This window comes from Myotis davidii, unplaced genomic scaffold (genome assembly GCF_000327345.1).
Source record: "Myotis davidii unplaced genomic scaffold, ASM32734v1 scaffold1465, whole genome shotgun sequence".
Classification (NCBI taxonomy): domain Eukaryota; kingdom Metazoa; phylum Chordata; class Mammalia; order Chiroptera; family Vespertilionidae; genus Myotis; species Myotis davidii.
Window position 1 is genome coordinate 70682 of NW_006295980.1, and position 19659 is coordinate 90340.

The window sequence follows — 19659 nt, forward strand, 5'->3', positions numbered from 1 at the left end:
CACAGGGGATTGGAGAGATAAATTTGTAGTATATCCTTATGATGGAATAATAGAGGTATTAATATAATACAATGTCCAATGAAAAAAGTTAGTTACAGAAAGTATGTATAGTACTTTTTTTGTTTAAAATGATTACTATATTTATATGTACGTTAATATCCTAATGGAAAAAGTTTAGGTGAAACCTTAATAATGGTTATTTCTGAGAGCTAGAATTTCAGGAATCTCCTACCTTGTCAAATTATTTGAATTTCTGTTAGAAATGTATTAATTTTATGATCATAAATAATGACAAAATATAAAACACAAAAGAGTAGGTGATATCAATTTCAATGTTAACACCAATGTACGAGTGCTCTAATTTTACAACACCAGGATTTCTCAATCCAGCATTATTGATATTTGGGGCCAGATAATTATTTGTTGGATGGTGGGTGCTGTCCTGTGTAGTATATTTAGCAGTATCCAACATAAAGTAGACTATTTCTATCTAACATACTTTAAAGGGCGAATGAAAGATGATAATAGACATATTACTGAGCACTCCAGCTAGTTACTTCTCTCAGCCAGCAACACAACTGGTTTCCCTTCAGGTTTTGGGCAGAAACTCATTTGCTCAGCTCCATTAAGACACCTACACTGCTAACAATGTCCTGATATGATATTCTCTAGATATACAGTCCTTCTCCACCAGAGTTCCACCAGACCATGTAATGAGTTAACTTATCTTCTATGAATCTAGAATAGTACTAGCTATGTACCATCTTTAAAAGAGAACTGAGAAAAGAAATCACTCGAATCATTCTCTATAAGGCTTATATTCCCTCACAGAGCCCTGTTTGAGAAAGGCTATAACAGGAGGATTGTGGCCCTTTGTGAGTTATTTTCTCCCTTAATACTATTCAACTGTTCATTCTCAAATTTGCAAGAAATAAGTTACTTTACTAATGGGAAAAGTAAGGTACAGGGCACATCAGTTTAAGACAGGACCAGAACAGAGATTTTTCTGACTCTTCATCCAACAGACAATGAAGAAGGAATACTTATTAGTAAGATGATTAAGTAGCAGAATAATTATCTAAGATGAGGAATCCATGCTAAAAGTAACTGCCTGTACCTTATTCTTTTCATCTAGTGATCTTACATGCTCCTATGTACTGAAAGCTTCAACAATCTTTGTAGCTTCATTAATTTTTATAACACCTAAGTTACAACCACACTATTCATTTCTTCCTCCCTTCAAATAATATAAAACTTTTACATTGCATCTATTGTCATTGAAGGTACATATGTTCTGTATCAACATTAGTTCTAGCCTTTAGGCTTTATTTATTAAATTTACATTAGCTATAGACAGCTGCAAAATGTCTGGCAATGAATATGTCAGAGGGGGTGGAATTTACATAAATCACATTCACCAAAAAGAATTGGATCTTTTGCATATCTTTACACACAATATTTAAGGGATCAGTGTTACCTTTCAGAAAGGATAATTTTCCACTTTGCAGTAAGGCATTGGGGCCACTCAAGCTATGCAAACCAGTTACTGGTTACTCTTTTATAGTTAATAAAGTGTCAGTTACTGGTTACTCTTTTATAGTTAATAAAGTGTAAATTAAGGAGAAAAATAAAGAGAAAATGTGAGCTTTTACTTTTCCCTCATAGAAAGTTCTGGTATAGGGTAAAGGCAAATGTCTATAAGATTAGATATTTGCTTAGTAGGAGTGAGTTGGCAGGTTTGAATTCCTCAGAGGTTGAGACCCCTTCTTTCACCTGCAAACACCTTCTAATAATATGTATAGTAATTTCTATAATGATATTCAAATATTGCTCATTTCAATAATTGTCTTTAAAAAAGGGTATTAACACTTCAAAAATTTAAAATGTGTTTCTGAAATGATTGTATTAAATAAGAGAAATTTTTTAAAAAACCACAATGAGAAATTTCTCAATAATCAAATTAGCAAAAATACAAAAGTCTTACAAATAGTCTGCTGGTGAAGTTACAAGGATACAGGCACTCCCATACCATAATTTAGCACTTAAAGTGTAAAATGGCATAATCCCTTTGGTGGGCAATTTAGCATTGTCTAACAAAATTTCAAATGTATTTACCCCTTAACCCACTAATCTTACTTCTGGAAATTTATCTAACTAATGTACCTATGCATATATAAAACAGGTAAGTTCAAGTTTAATCACTGCAGCATTATTTGGATAGCAAAGAACTGAAAGCACTTTATGCTTCCAACATTAGGAGGCTGATAAAATAAACTATAGTTTAATTCATAGTACAGTACATAGAACACTATATGCTCAAAACAAAGAATGATAAAACTGTTTTGATATGGAAGGATTCCTAGAATACAATTATGTAAAAGAAAGCTAGGTTTGGACATATATAGCATGCTACTTTTAAAATAAGAAATAAGAGGCAAATAAGAATATTCATTCATATGTGTGCTTGCATTTGAATAAATAAATACTAGGATACACAGATAATTGATAAAAATGGTAACCTAGAAGGGGCTAGGGGGACAGGTGGATGAGGACAGGAGTAAAAAATTTCAATATTTACCTTTCTACATAGTTTTGATTTTTTAAATCATGTGAATACATTATCTATCTCAAAAATTTACTTTAATTCAAAAACTAAAAATTTCATGTTACAATAAAACAGAAAATTATATATATATATGTTGTGTGTGTGTGTGTGTGTGTGTGTGTGTGTATAATCACAACTATGTAAAAATATCATGCATAGGAAAAAGAATAAATAGGAAATGTCCTAGAATATCTATATAATAAAAGCCTAAGCAACTGTTACAGCAGAACGACCAAAATGACCGGTCGCTATAATGTGCAATGACCACCAGGGGCAGACGCTCAATGCAGGAGCTGCCCCTTGGTGGTCAGTGCACTCCCACAGGGGGAGCGCCGCTCAGCCAGAAGCCAGGCTCATGGCTGGTGAGCACAGCAGTGGTGGCGGGAACCTCTCCCACTTCCACGGCAGCGCTAAGGAGCAGCGAGCCGAGTGGTAAGAAGCAGCCAGCAGGCAGGCGGTAAGGAGGGAGGGGTCCTGGACTGCGAGAGGGCACAGGCTGAGCTGAGGGACCTCCCCCACCACCCCTTGTGCACATATTTCATGCACTGGACCTTTAGTTTACAATAACTGTCTTTAGGTGTTAAGAGTACATATTTTCTTCTTTCTTTTTCATCCTGGCATTTTCCATGTTATCTATAAGTATGTATTTTTTCAAAAGGGAAATAATGCCTCAGTTTTTTCAAATGTTTCCATTCATAATGCACTTCATTCAATAAGTGACTTTTGGTTCCTAGTATCCTAACATTCAATATATGGAATATAATAAGAAACAAACACTTACGAAGATAGCACTATGGCAACAGCATCATTGAGAACGCTTTCACCAAAAAGAAGTGCATAAAGTTCGACATCAACTTGAAGCTCGTGGAATATGGCAAGAACAGTCACTAGCAAGTAGAAAGAGTCAGAGCAATATTTAGACATCATAAATATGACATATTCCCCTCCGTAGATGATAATTGTTATTTAGAAATTCATTTCTTTGTCTTAGAATTCAACTTGAATAAACATTCTCTTACCATATTAAAGATTCAGTAGTTTTATGTCAATATTTTTCTTTTCCCTAAATGTATACTTGCATAATCTCCTTTCTCTCTCTTACAAACAGCTGAAAATAACCTTGGAAGACTGAGTTGGACTACATTCTTCGTGTGAATGCTAATATTCTTGTCCTGTACATTTATTTTCCATAAGGAATGTATTCAAAATTTCTTACCGACCAGGTGATCATTAATCTTTGAAGAAGAATATTATGAAAAGCATTTCTGCTACAAACTTCATTTCTTCCTTGGAGCCTTACAACTCACTTCTATTTGACTTGCAAATTTCAAGCACACTGATTTAGCAAAGATAGTAGGAAATGAAAACACAAGCTTGCTTTTTAAAAAACATATGCTTTTATTGATTTTTAGAGAGGGGGGGGAAAGAAAGGGAGGTATAGAAACATCGATGAGAGAGAAACATCAACATCAATCGGCTGCCTCCTGCATACCCCCTGCTGGGGATCGATCTGGCAACTTGGGTATGTGCCCTGACCAGGAATTGAACCAGCAACCTTCTGGTACATAGGTCGACACTCAACCACTGAGCCACACTGGCAGGACAAGTTTGCTTTTTGACCAGAATTATAGTTGCTTTATTTAACTTAATAAGAAGCCAACTATCATACTATTATAGCTTGAGAAGGGAGAAAAAAAAAACCACTTCTTTTATATGAGAATTCTTAGAAACTCTGATGAGACTGAAGTTGTGTTATAACTGCTGAGTCACATACAGCTCACTCACTAAATAAACCCAAACAGGTGTATATGCCTTTATAATTCAGACTAACTATAACTGCCCAATTTTATATAAGGAAAAAATTTTTGCTTGGGCCATTCAGAACAAAACCATAAGGTGGAAGCAATGTAGCCAGTTCTATTGACTTAAATTCCTCATAGGCTTTAAAAAGTGGAGGACCTTGCTTCTAGTGATGACACAGAAAACAGAGAACACTGGCTCCTTGCAAAAACCATGCTATCTTCACATTGATAATGGAAGCAGTTTCAAATACTGTAATGAGGGGGCAGTCTTGATGGTCTTTAAGGAAGCAATTTGATTTTCAGTTTTAAAAATGCTAAGCTACATAAATACATCTCTAAAATGTCTTCTTATCTTTTAAAATAATCTCTTATAGAATGTAAAACATTTCCTTATTTCCCATAGTCATCAAGGTTAACACAGAATTCAGAGATAACCTCAGGATCCTACCTGTAATTGTGCTGGATGACAATAGAAGAAGATGATGAACGTTCAGGATCAAAAGGTATAACAGAACAAACCTCTACCGAGCTTCTAAAGTCTAGTATAAGAAAACTTGCTTCCTCAGTTCAAAAACTGCAACCTAGCCCTGGCCCGTATGACTCAGTTGGTTGAATCCTCCCATGTACCCAGAGGTGGCCAGCTAGATTGCCAGTCAGGGCACATGCCTGGTTTCAGGTTCTATCCCCAGTAGGGAGAGTGCAGGAGGCAGCCAACTGATGGTTCGCTCTCATCAGTCTCTCTCCCTCTCCCTCTCTCTCAAATTAATAAAAACATATTAAAAATACTGCAACCTATGTTTCTATCCCTACCTCTTCAGCCTACATATTCTTTAACTGCCTAATTTGTAGCTGTTAAGCCCACCAATATTATATTCGGAAAACTATAACCTAACGCAATACAATTAAAGTCACTCTTCAGCTGTGCTAATATCAAGACTATTTTATAATCATAAAGCCAATTTTATAAAAACAATTCTTTAATGTATATTAAAACCCACCAAGGACCCAAAATCACACTTGTAGTAGCACAATTGTCTTCATACAATCGTGTAAAAACTTCTTTTCTTACTCTTACATGCAATAGCTGAATGTAAATAGAAGATTTTTAGGGAACTGCTTTTCTAGAAGCTTGAAAGGAAGTATATAATTATTACCCATTTTTATTAATCTAGTTCATCTCCCATACCTAATCACTAGGAATAGAGACCAACCTGGAATTCTGAAAAAAATACCTTATAGTCTGTGTCCAAAAAGCATCAGATTGTGTGGACCAGTAACAGGCAAATGTAATAAAGTAAACGAAAAAAATGTGTTCTTAAGCCAAAAGGAACCATGAATTTTGTTTTTCCCCTCCATAACTGGAAAGTACAGTACTATGGGAAGTACCTAATCATGAATTCTGCACCTCAAAGGAAGAATTGCCCACAAATGTTTGCCAGCAAAACACTGTTCCTTAAGTACTTAATCTCATGTAAAACATACCTGGATCAGTTGCTGATACAATGGCACCAAACAGCAGGCAATCTGTAAAGTAAAAATCTCCCGCAAGTTGTCCAGTTACTTTCATCAGTGCTACACAGCCATACATTATTGACCTGTTCAATAAACATATTTCTACTTTAGAAAAAAAATCAACTGTTAATGAAGTTAGTATATAGTAAGAATAAGAAGCTGGGTCCACTGTAGTACTTTGTAGCTAATCCCAAATTTAATTAATGTAATTTAAATAGGGTAATGCCCTGGCCTTAAGGAAAATTCAAATGATTTATCTATGTGAACACATTTTACTGAAAAAGTCCTTAGACTCATTCAGAAATACAATACTGCATAAACCAAATATGCATTATTTTAAAATTATAATTTGCAAGCTAAAACATGTTTTAAGCTGCAAGTACTTACCCAATTACGAAACAAGAAATTGCTGTTCCAAGAAAAGCATATGCTAGAATAGACCCAAGGTTTCGAAAGAAATGTCTCTGACAAAAGAAAAGATTACACCGTGTTAGAATACTTACCAAAAAAAGGTTTTCTACTCTAATGTGCTAATATTAAATGCATTTTCATTAAAGGAAATAAGAGAACTAATATTTGTACAGGCGTAAATTTCAGGATTTATAAAGGAGGAGAAGAAGAGAAGGTAGGGAATGTTAGGAAGAACTGTCTGTTTCTGAAGAGTCAGAGATGATAAAACCCATGGAGTTTAACATTGTTCAAAGTATATGAAATACAAAAGCACTTACTCTTTTCAGACTATATCCTGCATAAAATATGATAGGAGGAAGTAATATGTTGAAAAATACTTCCGGGTCAAAAGTAACCTGTTAAAATAAAGAGTTCTTTTAGCAGAATTCCCTTATAGCACTTCATATTATATTATCACACTATCAAAAGGAAAAAAAGAAATGTTAAACTGGTGAAAGGCAAGAATTTTAGTGTGGTAACCAAAAATATTTCATATAGGATATATGTTGTTTCATTTCTCAACCAAATGACAAGGACATAGATTTGGAACAACCAGTTAAGCCAGATCTGTGAAAATGTGTTGAAATACTATATTAAAAACCTTTAAATAGGAGAAAGCATGAGAAAATAGGAGGAAGTATATTTGTTTTAAATGAGACCCAAAACTGGTAACATGAAATATGGGGGTACAGCATTATGTTTGGCAAGAGGAAACCAACTTCTTTATGCCTAGGTAATATTTCTAAAGGTATATAACATAATATTGTGGTAAAAAAAAGTTTCTTCACAACTCATTTCTAATCCTGACAGTCCATTTCTTTTAATACTTATTCCCTAGAATAATACAGATGCCACTTTCTGTTCATAAGGCTCTAGTAGGATTTGATATGAACACAAAGCACCTACACACATACCCATGCTACAAGTTCATTTACTAGAACTTTTAAGGAACTGGAATTTTCCACAGGTAGAAAGAAGTCTTGCTGCAAAATAAACTTGAAGTTCATATGAAATTTTAAAAAGCATTCAAGATGGTCAGGAACACAATCAAGTAGTTATAGAAGCCAAGTCCTGCCAATGTAGAAGATAGAAATGGAGGCAAATGGTCAAGAGTGGGTGGAAACAAAGAGACCCTGAGAAGCTTCAGGAATAGAAACTATGAGGTTAACAGGAGAAAGCAGCTTGAAGAATGTCTGGGAGCCAGTGAGACTGCAACCCAACCTCCTACATAAAGCTCTATGTACAGCCTGGTACAATAACTGACACTCAGACTGAAGCCTCTGAAGTTGTGCCAGATTATGAATCAAAGAAAGATTAAATTGTCCTCAGTACAGAATACCATCAAGGCAAGAAAGAATTCAAAGAGCTATTAATAGAATATTGTATGTATTATCAACTCAATGTGCTGGAGTACTATAAACTCTAAGGACTATCTTCAAATTGAAAGAAACATTTATAAATTCTGCTTAGCTCAATACTGGTTACCATTTATTACAATTGCAAACATCAGAGTGAAAAAAAAGGTTTATAGTACTTAATCTCAATCATAAAATGAAATGTACAGACATGTTCATTACTCTGCATTACATTACGTTCCTTGAGATTTTACTCCATTTTAAAAGGCTAATTATTTTAAATATCATTTAAAATTTCATTATTTTTCTCCTGAATCACTTTGCTCCTAATTATCCACTTTTTTAAAAAATCAAAATTTCCTTTTAATTAAGAACTTACCTTTCTAAGCATGTCATTATCTTGAATGTTATTGAGTTCATGTGGACTAATTTCTCCTTTCAGCGTATACTCATAAAATTTTCCACTAACATTTACCAATAAGGTAGTTGGGCTTGACTGCACTTCACAGCTCAGGGTCACGTTATTTATATCACTTGGAACATGAATTCCATATCGAAGCACAAGGCCCACAAGAAGACCTGGAAATTAAAAAAAAAAAAAACAAAAAACCCACAACAATATTAGCTCTTCTTTCAGACAGAGATGACTTCTTTTATACCCTACACACATCTTTAAATTGAAAACAGAAAATATTTTATGATAGTCCCATGCGGTTCAGAATCAATTTTTAGACAGAATGCAATTACATTTTAAAGTATTACTAAATTCACAAAGCTAAGAGTCCAATATTCATGCAATCCAGTGAGACAGAAGGCAAAAACATTCCCTAGTGTAACAACACATATCATTGCATTTCTAGATCAAGATATGAAGAAGTGATTAGGAAGGTAACAAAATGAGAAAATAGCTTCAAACCATCTGTACACAGAATATGCTCCAAAGTATCTCAACCTGACAGTGCAATCATGTTAGAAATGTGTTTACCACCTCCATCCATCGATTCACAGGATTGCTAAACACACACATATCTCAAGTTACCCCTAAAGCACGTGGCTTGCCAAATAATACACATTTAACGAATTAGAAAGTCAATAATATTTGTAGATTGATTGAGTTCCCCTACTATTAAAAGATCAGGTTTTAATTTTAAAATACATACTTCAGCCCTAATTGGTTTAGCTCAGTGGATAGAGTGTCGGCCTGTGGACTGAAGGGTCCCAGGTTCGATTCTGGTCAAGGGCAATATACCTTGGTTGTGGGCACATCTCCAGTAGGGCTTGTGCAGGAGGCAGCTGAATTGATGTTTCTCTCTCATCAATGTTTCTAACTCTCTATCCCTCTCCCTTCCTATCTGTAAAAAATCAATAAAATATGTTTAAAAAATACATACTTCAAAATCAAAACATGGAATAGAAGTCCTGAATCTGGCACTATGATATTAACATATTGCTAGAATTTTACCTGGTTCATCATATTGATATTTAAATATGTACAATGTTCTAGGTACTATAAAGCTATATTGACCAAACCCCATATAATAAAAGGCTAATATGCAAATAGGCTGAACGGCAGAACAACTGAACAGAACAACTGGTCAATATGACATGTGCTGATCACCAGGGGGCATGCATGGAACATGGCTGGCATTGGCTGTGGCAGGATGGTGGAGTAAGTGAGCGGGGGCACCAGAACAAGGCGGGGTGCTGGTCACTGTCATCGAGGCGAGTGTCTGGTGGTTACTGAAAATTCTTTGCTCCTGCATGCCAGGGTCCCACCTGGCACTCGCACCTGCTGCCGGTGCTGGCCCCCTTGCACCCACTGCCAGCACCAGAGCCACCACTCACACTCACTGACAGCACAGGCCCCATCCCCGCTCACACCCACAGCCAGAGCCATCGCTTGCACTTGCTGCCCTCAGTAGGTGCGAATGGCATCTGCTGGCCCCTATCGCCCCTAAGGGCTTCTCCACCTCCCCCTGCTCCTGAGGGGCAATTGGGGCAGCAGCTGCTGCTCGCACCGGCTTATGGTGCCATCCCTAATCCGCACGGTCAGTGGATGTGAATGGGGTTGGCACCGTCAGTGCATGGGAACATAGGCGGGAGTGGAGCTGCTGGCAGACAGGGGACCAGGGACAATGGTGGGAGAGGTCAGGTGGGGGCACAGAGGATGGGCCAAGACTCACCCCTGTACCCACCACAACCTTGTGGCCCACAGTTGTTTAATATCAGGTGCACGAATTCATGCACTGGGCCCCTGGTTGTTTAATAACAGCTTTATTGAGCTATAATTCATAAACCATAAAGTTTACCTTTTTAACTTTGGTGGCTTTTAGTATGTTCACAAAGTTGTACCAGTCCTTGGGTTATGTCGGACTCCCGTACGTCGTTTCATGGTTACGTTGCCATCTCCCATTTATTTATAAAGAAAACAGTTCCATCATTTTGACGTATGTACATATGTGCTTTATGTTTTTTATTATTTATTTACTACAAGTAAAGGTCAGGAATTGTTATCTTTCTTTTAAAATTTTTTTACTAACAAATGTAATAATCTGAACAATAAAGATTTAATTAAAAAAATTTTTTTTTTACTGTTTCACTTCATTACTGCTGTGTATGTGCTCTATGTGAGTGACGTAGGTGCTTATGTAGGTGGGTTCCAACTTACGGCGAAAATCACATTACGTTATGCCGTAGGAACAGATCTCTGACGTAACCCAAGGACTGCCTGTATGTTGATCACTGCTATCTAATTTTAAAAAAAATTTTCATCGCTCCAAAAAGAAACCCCATACCTATTAGCAGTCACTCTCCATTTCCCCTACCCCAACTCCCAGCCCCTGGAAACCACTAATCTATTTTCTCTACATATAGATTTGCCTATTCTGAACATTTCATACAAATAGAATCCCATAATATGTGACCTTTGGTCTGACTTCTTTCACTTAGCATAATGTTTTCAAGGTTTATCGACATTGTAGTATGAATCAGAACTTAATTCCCTTTTATGGTCAAATAATATTACATTACATAGATATACCTCAACTGAAAATTAAACTTGTAGAACTTTCTTTAACTCCAAAATTCACAGTATATCCCTATTAGTTATATTTTACCTTTTTATCTCATTTCATTCTAACCAGCCAGCCAGTCTTTTAATATATGTGAATGGAGTACTAGCCTAAGTAGGCCCTCAGGGTTCAGAGATGAAAACAAGATCTTTCCTCCAATTATCTCTAAGTCCAGTTAGCAAAATAAAACAGACTGAATAAACAATTATATATATACTAGAGGTCCATTGCACAAAGATTCGTGCAAGAATAGGCCTTTCTTCCCCTGGCTGCCGGCACCAGCTTCCCTCTGGCACCCGGGACCCAGGCCTTCGCTCTGGCCGCTGCCTCCCGCCTTCGCTCCAGGCTGGAGTGACCTCCCTCCCTCTCCGGCCAGCTCCATGGCCGCTGCCCAGAGGACGGCCCTCAGTGGCCGGCCAGGGCTTGCGGGAGGCTTGGCCTCCTTCATTGCTGGGGTGACAAAGGAAGCCAAGTGTCCTGACCAAAGGAAGGCAAGCATCCTGCCTGCTCTGGCCAACTCTGTGGCTCCGGCTGGCGCCGCCATCTTTGTCATGGAGTGATGGTTAATTTGCATTTTACCCTTTTATTAATATGTGTGTGTGTGTGTGTGTGTGTGTAGAAAAGAGGTATATATAATCAAAGAAGAAAAGAGGTACCTAACCAAGTAAGAGGGAGTGGGACATTAGGAAAGTCTTTCCAGAGGCATCACCAAAGCAGGTAACAAAGTAAAAGAAAGGTTTTCCAGGTAGGCAGAAGAGAAGTATATATCCAGTCAAGAAGAGTGAGAGAATACAGGCCATTCAGGGAATCACATGCCGTTCACTATGGCTGGGATATAAAGTGACAAGAGTTGAGGTGCTAAAGATCAGCAGAAGGTGAATCATAAAAGACATTGCATATTGAAGAAGGGAGTTTAGACTTTATCCCAAAATCAAAAGGAAGTCATAGAAGGGTTATAAGCAGGGACTTGACATCAGATTTCTATTTTAGAAAGACTGGTCTAGACTACAGAGGGTCAAAAAGGTCAGACAGTAGGCCACTGAAGTCATTCAGGCACTAAGAGTTTAGGGCCTAATATAAGAGAGTAGAGACAGGGTGATTTTTATAAGACATTATCTTTCAGAATGATTTAGTAACCAAGCAGACGGGAGGAAAAAGGGTGATGAAAGACTAAGCAGCCGAAACTAACCTGGCAACTAAGTTGGTAAGCTGTTCTGAGCAACCAGGTGGATAGCATGGCCAATCAGTGACACAGGTAACAGATTTACAAGGAGAAATGCACAGTTCAGTATTGGACATGTTGAGTTTGATGTACCTGTGACACATGCACAGCTGAGTATGTGGGATCTGGAGCTCAAGGAAGGGGGATTGGTCTCTCAGCTGGGGATGCACACTTGTCAGTCATAAGATGATTGAGTCAGGTGCAGAGGAGATTACCTGGGGAGCAAATGGGAAGAGGACTATGGATATAGTGCTGGGGTTTTAACCCAAGATTTAATAGCTAACATAAAAATGCTGGTAGAAGAGGAGGAGCTGATGAAAGACTCTAAGAAGGGAAAGAAAGCCACAGGAGTAGGAAGAAAAGAAAAGGAAGTGAGAAACTGCAAATGCTGCAGCAAAGTAAAAAAAAAAAAGACAGGCATTAAAGACAGGCAACAGGAAGGTCATAGGTGATCCTGGTAAGAGCATTTTCAGTGTAGTAGTAGGGGCAGAGGCCAGCCAGCGTGGGAAGTGATGAGGCAGAAATAGCAGGTATAAGAGCAGTAGCTGGTCAGGAAGGGGGAGGGACTGGGAATGAGGGATCCTTCAGTTGTTTTTTAAGTGAGAAGCAATGATTAAATGGTGAACAGTACAATGACATCAACTTTTTTTTAATCCTCACCCAAGGACATAATACTTAGAGAGAAGAGGGGGAAAGAGAAACATCGATGCAAGAGATTGACCGGCTACCTTCCCTATGTGCCCCAAATGGGAATTGAACCTGCAACCCAGGTGTACACCCTGACCAGGAATCGAACCAACAACCTTTCAGTGCACAGGACGACCAACTGAGCCACTCTGGCTGGGCTTAAAGTTTTAACAAAGGTTCAGATTTAAAATAAATGAACAAGCCCTAGCTGGTTTGGCTCAGTGATACAGCATTGGCCTGAGGACCAAAGGGTTCCAGGTTCGATTCCGGTCAAGGGCACATACCTTGGTTGCAGGCTCCTCCTGGGCCTAGGCTCTAGTCCAGTGATCAGAAGCAACCAATCCATGTGTTTCTCTCACATAGATGTTTCTCTCTGTCTTTCCTTCTCTCTTCCACTCTCCCTATAAATCAATGGAAAAATATCCTCGGGTGAGGATAAAATAAAATAAAATAACGATACACTTTGAAAATATCTCACCTACAGAAAACAAAATTAAAAAGTGACAAATGGGCATCACCTGTGTTTGATAAACAACTTGGGAGAGGAAAGATCCAGTCAATTCTGTCTATATGATATAGTAATAGCTCCTTCCTCTGCTATCTCACAAGAGCTCTTAAGAGGCTCAGTTAAAGTTTTCCCTTTATACATATGTAGAAATCACAGCTATAGTAATACAAACCCTAATAACAGCAGCATAAATTCTTTCCAAGTCCCCAAGCCTGACTCTGTAAGGAAAAGTACCCAATGCTGAAATGTCACTGGGTGCCCAGAGGAAGACTCAGCACTTGGACAAATTTGAGACATACACCTTGGCAGTTAAAACAATCAGCAAGGAGAATAATGACTCAGGTTGGAAAAACTCAAGATCCTTTTCTTACAGCATCAGACATCTGAAAAATTGAAATTTATTTGAATAAAGTTGAAAGATCAAGTTAATTTCGGTTCTGTGAAAGGTCAAATCTTAATCATGGAGTTAAAGCAGGGGTCCTCAAACTACGGCCCACGGGCCACATGCAAATACAAATATTGTATTTGTTCCCGTTTTGTTTTTTTTACTTCAAAATAAGATATGTGCAGTGTGCATAGGAATTTGTACATAGTTTTTTTTTAAACTATAGTCCGGCCCTCCAACGGTCTGAGGGACAGTGAACTGGCCTGGCCCCCTGTTTAAAAAGTTTGAGGACCCCTGAGTTAAAGCAATTCTCAGTAAAGAGAACCTACACAAAAAGAGTGCTTTGTTAAGGGGACAAGGCAGAAACCTCTAGCCTCCTACACAGCCAGAGGCACAAAAATTATTGATATCATGAAATTTTAAATGAACACTAACAGGCAAAAAAGAACACAACCCTGAAGAGATATATTTCACAAAACAGAGAGGTCCCACTCCTCTTACATATTTCTGACCCTCTTAATGCTAGAAACCCTCTAACAGTTAAAGAACCCAGTATCACCCAAAGCCCCACCATTGGTTTTCTAATTGATTTCAACCCATTCTTCTAGGTTATCACACTATAAGCCTCTGATAGTAAAGAATATGCAAGGAACATCACTGGGGTATTAGGTGTGATCAAAATTGATAAAATTTCCACATATTAAAAAGTATATGTGTGTGTATATATATGTATGTATATATATATATATATATAGTATTTATCTACTTCTTGAAGAATGCTTAGGTTCTATCTTAAAAGCTCAATGAATTTCCAGATAGGCAAAAAATCAATTGTTTTGTTCACTTTTGGTTAGTTTTACATGTTTTTATTCATCTGTTTGTGTCCTACAAATCCTCCAACCTTTATCCTCCTTCTCAAGTCCTCAATCTCACTGCCTGTTTCTGAGAAGCTAGAGGCCATTTGATATAAACTGTCTCAATTCCAAGCCTCTCCATCTCAATATGAGCTAATTTCTCATGAGCTTCCCTCTCAGGAATAATCAACCTCTTTTCCAAGAAAATCCCTTCACCTGGGACCTTGAGCCAATCCCATCCCAATTGTCACTGCATATATCAGTTGATCTTCATAACCTTATGAAATAGATACTATTATAAATCCCTCACTCATTATTTCCTCATCTAAAATGGGGATAAATGACTTGCCCAAAATTATCTGGCATTAAGTAACAAAGACAGAACTGAAATCTCGGTTTTCCCTTTTCAAAGATAATTTTCTAATCATCTCGCTCTCACATCAATACTAACTTCTCCAGTGGTTTAGATCTCCATTCTCTCAAAGCCCTCCCTCACAATCCACCTCCAAAATCCCTACAAATTTCAGTATTATCCCCCTACATATTTCATCTCGTGAAATTTAGTAAAGTATGGTATAGGAGTAAAAGCATAAGTTTGTAATCATATAGATGTATAAATTCTGGCTCCATCAAGTTTTAGCCTGTAACCTTAGGGTAAATAATTTCTCAGTGAACCTGTTTCACCAAATGTAGTTGATCATAATACTAATTTGTTTTGTCTTCACAGTTAAGTTTTATTGTTTTAACATAAGGCAATGTGGCTAAGGGCTAAGAGAATGAGGCTTTTGAGCCAGAGTGACGGAGCTTGAATCCTGGCTCAATACTTACAAGTTATTTCATTTCAAGCAGGTCATATATTCATTCCATGCTCCAATTTCCTCATCTGTAAAATGGGGAAGATAATAGTACCAACCTCAAAGGGTTGTTATGAGCTTTAAATGAAGTGATAGTTATATATAGAGTGTCTAGCACTGTCTAACACATTGTACTGCTCAATAATCATTGCCTATTAAGTCACTAGGTTGTAAGTGCTTTGTGGGCAGGGGTGACTCACACTATATTTCCCATAACTCATACATCAAAGGCACTTAATATTTATTAATGAATCACATTAATTGAGCACAGGCAAAGTAAATATTTTGTCGTTGTCTTGCTTTTTATACCATCTGTAAGCACACTGCAGTGAGTGATCATTTTTCAGAGTTAATTGACTACCCTGACAATTTTTACTACTGGCGACTCACTTTTAACCCCTTCCCCAACAATTTTTTTGTTAAAAACGTTTCTTTTTCAGACTAATATTTTTATTTTGGTTCTATATAGTATTTTTGATGCTGGTTATGAAAACAGTTTGTAACTCGTCTTCCTATAAACCATATTTTTTTACCATATTTTCTTAGTATACTCGTCGACGACTGAAAAAGAACATTTTGTGAAAACGAGTATACACGTTTCTGCCAGGGAAGGGGTTAAGCTTCTTAAGCAAACTAGCCCAATGAACAAAACACTTGGATGCTTTGACATTGTAGAAACTGACCACATTGACAATTTAATAAGTTTTTAAATCTTGCTTCTCAAAAACATAAAGGAGAGGCTTATTTTAAAAAGCATTTCCCCAGGACTTAGGTAGCTAAACAGACATCACAGAAATAAAATCATCAGTGGACTGAATTTTAGAGATCTGGACATTCCCAGAGTAAGAAGCCTTTTCACCTGGAAGTCAAATTGAAAATGAAAGGTCTTAAAATCATATATTACCATAATAGCCAGGATGGTATGAGTAGTAAGAAAAGGTAAATGGCAGGCAGTAATTAGGATTAGAAAACCTCAATTTCTGTGGCATTGAAACTACTTTGGCTCAATCTTATCTATTCTCAAACTGGACTTGGAAATTAGTCAGGAGGTTGTTCCTCCACAATACCCACAGCCCATAGTAAGAAAATGGGACAGCTAAAGAATGCCAAGCCCTACAGGCATGGTTCAGTGGTTGAGTGTTGACTTATGAACCGGGTCAGTGTTCAATTTCAATTCCGGGTGGTCAGGGCACATGCCAGGGTTTCAGGCTTGATCCCCAGTAGGGGGCGTGCAGGAGGCAACCAATCACTAATTCTCTCTTATCATTGATGTTTCTCTCTCTCCTTCCCCCTTCCTATCTGAAACCAAGAAAATATTTTTTTAAAAAGAATGCCAATTTGTGGCAAATCGACCACTTTTCCACTTTATATTCCACAAGAGATACCCTAGTTTTTCCTTCACAAAATACTAACACTCAGGTGCCCCATTCTTTTTTATTAACTTAGAAATTAGAAACATCAGGAAATGCAATTAGTAATCCCACTTTTTTACTCAGCCCAAGAAGCAGATGAGGATAATTATATCAAAGAGCAAATATATTAAAGGCAATTCTAAGTTTCTATTTGATTTTTTAAAAAAATACTGTTGCCTGGCCAGTGTGGCTCAGTGGTTGAGCGTTGACCTATGAACCAGGAGGTTGCGATTTGATTTCCAATCAGGACATATGTCTGGTTTGCAGGCTCGATCCCCAGTGTGGAGCGTGCTGGAGGCAGCCAGTCGTTGATTCTCTCTCATCATTGATGTTTCTATCTCTCCCTCCCTCTTCCTCTCTAAAATCAATAAAAATATATTTTAAAAATATCATTTGCCTCTTAATTTATAAGACTGAGCAATTAAAAGAACAGTTCTGAGCCTAACCTAAAAAATGCAATTATAACAGCAATAATAATAGTATTATAGCTATAATTTATTGAGTACTTACTTAGGAGTCAGGTACTAAGTTAAAAACCATTTCTTCCTCACAATAATTCTACTATCATTGTTCCCAATTTATAGATGACAGTGTAAGAGCGTAAGGGACTTGCCTAAGATCACACAGAACTATTGGAGCAGTGGGACAGGAACCCAGGTCTGATTCTAAAGCAGGGGCTGGCAAACTACAGGACCAACCCAAGAGCTAAGAATGTTCTTAAAGGTGAAGAAGAAGGAGGAGGAGGAGAAGGAGGAGGTAGTGGAAGAGGAGGAGGAGGTGGAGGAGGAAGAGGAAGAAGAAGGAGAAGAAGAAAATGCAAGAGACACAGATACCTATGTGAAACACAAAGTTGACAATACTATCTGGACCTTTACAGAAAAAAAAAAATTACAGTTGTCTGGTCTAAAGCCTTGCACCTTTAACCACTATGTCACACTATCTCTTACTGGAAGAGATTTCTGTGATGAATTCCTTATTGTAGCACCATACTATTCATTTGGCATTTAACCAAATTAAAGGTGCAATTATTTTCTTTATATGACCTTCTAACCAAGAAGGGTAAGTTCCTTGGAGGTAGGGATCTTACATTTCTTTGTATTTTCTGTGCCTAAAATATAGTAGGCTGATTAGCAAATGTTTGTTCAGGATAGTAAATGAAGTACACAGTGTTTTCCAGAGGAATTATATAGAGATGCACATAGTTTATCCAGCCAATTTAGCTTAAGGGGTGCTACAAATAAAATGCAAAAAATGAAAACCGTCTAAGATGTCTAAAAATTAAGAATCCTAGGAAGCAGATATTTTGCACACAGGCTTAGAATTGTATTATCTTACAAATGAAAAATAGGCTTGAGTTCACACATTTTCTTGATGCACACAACTATATTTCTTTGCTTCCCTTGAGATACACACTCCAGAAGTCTTTATTTACTGGGAAAGGGTGTACGGGGCTGTATGCATAGGGAAATGTCTTTTTGTGCCAAGGCTTCTTGTACCTTTATGCAAGTCTGAGAAATGAAGTTCAACAAGCTCATCAATTTAAGCCTGTTTCAAATGAAGATGATATTCACCCATATACTGCACAGAAAGAATCATTTGTCCTCCAAAATCTCTTTGGCCACATACACCCTCATAGGCATCTTAGCTTAAAACAGCAATATACATCTTTTCCTCTCATGAGGCTCCAGCACAGGCCAAAATGCTCTGAGCCCATGGTTTGATTTGCCCATCTCCCCTCAGGACCAAAAAATATAAATAAATAAATAACCTCAAGAAAAAGCACACCAAGACACAAGAACTGAAGCCATTTACTCAATGATCAGTCAATAACCTTATGCCACCAGCAAGTCATACTGCATGTGTGTGGTGTTCCTAATTACTGTTTGGCTGAACTGTCCTTATTATCATATAGTACAACACGCTGCTGGAAGATCTTTAACTCTTCCTCGTCCTCTTCTCGGTACGCTTGAATTGAAAGGGTAAACCATACGTACATGCATATCACATTTTACAAACATTGTACAAAATGCCTAAGCCTTCTTTAGCTTCTTCAGCGTTTCGGTTTTTACTTGGGCTACAAGGTAGTAAGGTCTTCAATTTCCATCACGAAACGACAGGACATAGCAATAACTGGGTGACTGGTAAAGGTGCACTCTGGCTCCAAAACAACACCAGGTTCCATGCAGTAGAGATATTGCTGCAGCTTCAATGTACCCTAAACAAACTGACACCCCAGAGTAAAGGATCGCTAGGATGTCTTCCCCTCCCCCAGTCCCCAGACCAACCCGAGACACCGCACCCACTGCCTTCCAGTCCTCAGTCCCAGGTCCCCAGCTTGCAAGGCATAGGCAGGGGGGTGCAGAAGAAAAAGGGGGTGGGGTCAGAGGGAAAAAAGATGTGGACAGGCAGAGGAAAGGGCGGTGCGAGGCAGGCAAAATGGGGTGTGAGGCTGAGGAGGAAATGGGGTGAGGCAGAGAAGGGAGCATAGCAGAAAAAAGGGGTCGAGGGAGAGAGCCTGGGGTTGGGGGAGGGGGAGAGGCAAAAAATGGAAGGCATCAGAAGAACTCAACATAGGCCCAGCAGGACCAGGGGAGGAGAGCAAGATGCCAGCGGGCAGAGGAAGGGGGAGCCTCAGGGGCGGACGTGGGGGGTGAGGCACTTGCCATAAATCATTGCCAGGCCGGTTTCGTGAAGGAAGCGGGCCCGGCGGTGCTTGAAGAGCCAGATCGTGAGAATGGTGAGGGTGAGCAGTAAGATGAAGATAAGCAGATTGGCGCTGTCCTGCCGGTGGCTCTCCTCAGCTTGCTTCTCGGACACGATCTCCTCGTCCATGGCTCTCACCGCTCCGCCAGCGCCGTCCGAAGCCCTGGCCCAGCCAAAGACGCCCAGTGCGAGAAGCAACCAGAGAGGCCGAGAGAGCCTGTGGGCCCGGGGGCCATTTC

At 38.4% G+C, this 19659-nt stretch overlaps 1 protein-coding gene across 2 annotated transcripts in view; it reads right to left on the bottom strand.

The window, feature by feature from the left end:
- The window catches only part of SLC9A6 (solute carrier family 9, subfamily A (NHE6, cation proton antiporter 6), member 6), a 51444-nt gene extending 31793 nt beyond the window's left edge, over positions 1-19651 (bottom strand). The window contains exons 1-6 of one of the 2 annotated variants that reach the window (XR_001515086.1): positions 19381-19645; positions 8104-8303; positions 6648-6725; positions 6307-6383; positions 5890-6002; positions 3387-3492 (exon numbers count right to left, since the gene is read on the bottom strand). Coding sequence is in view for 1 of the 2 variants with exons in the window: in XM_006770909.2 (XP_006770972.1) it covers positions 3387-3492; positions 5890-6002; positions 6307-6383; positions 6648-6725; positions 8104-8303; positions 19381-19549 (743 nt within the window). In the remaining variant the exon portion in view is untranslated. Of the gene's footprint in view, positions 1-3386; positions 3493-5889; positions 6003-6306; positions 6384-6647; positions 6726-8103; positions 8304-19380 lie in introns of both variants that reach the window. The other variant, XM_006770909.2, reaches the window with a different exon arrangement.
- Positions 19652-19659: the final 8 nt, after the last annotated feature.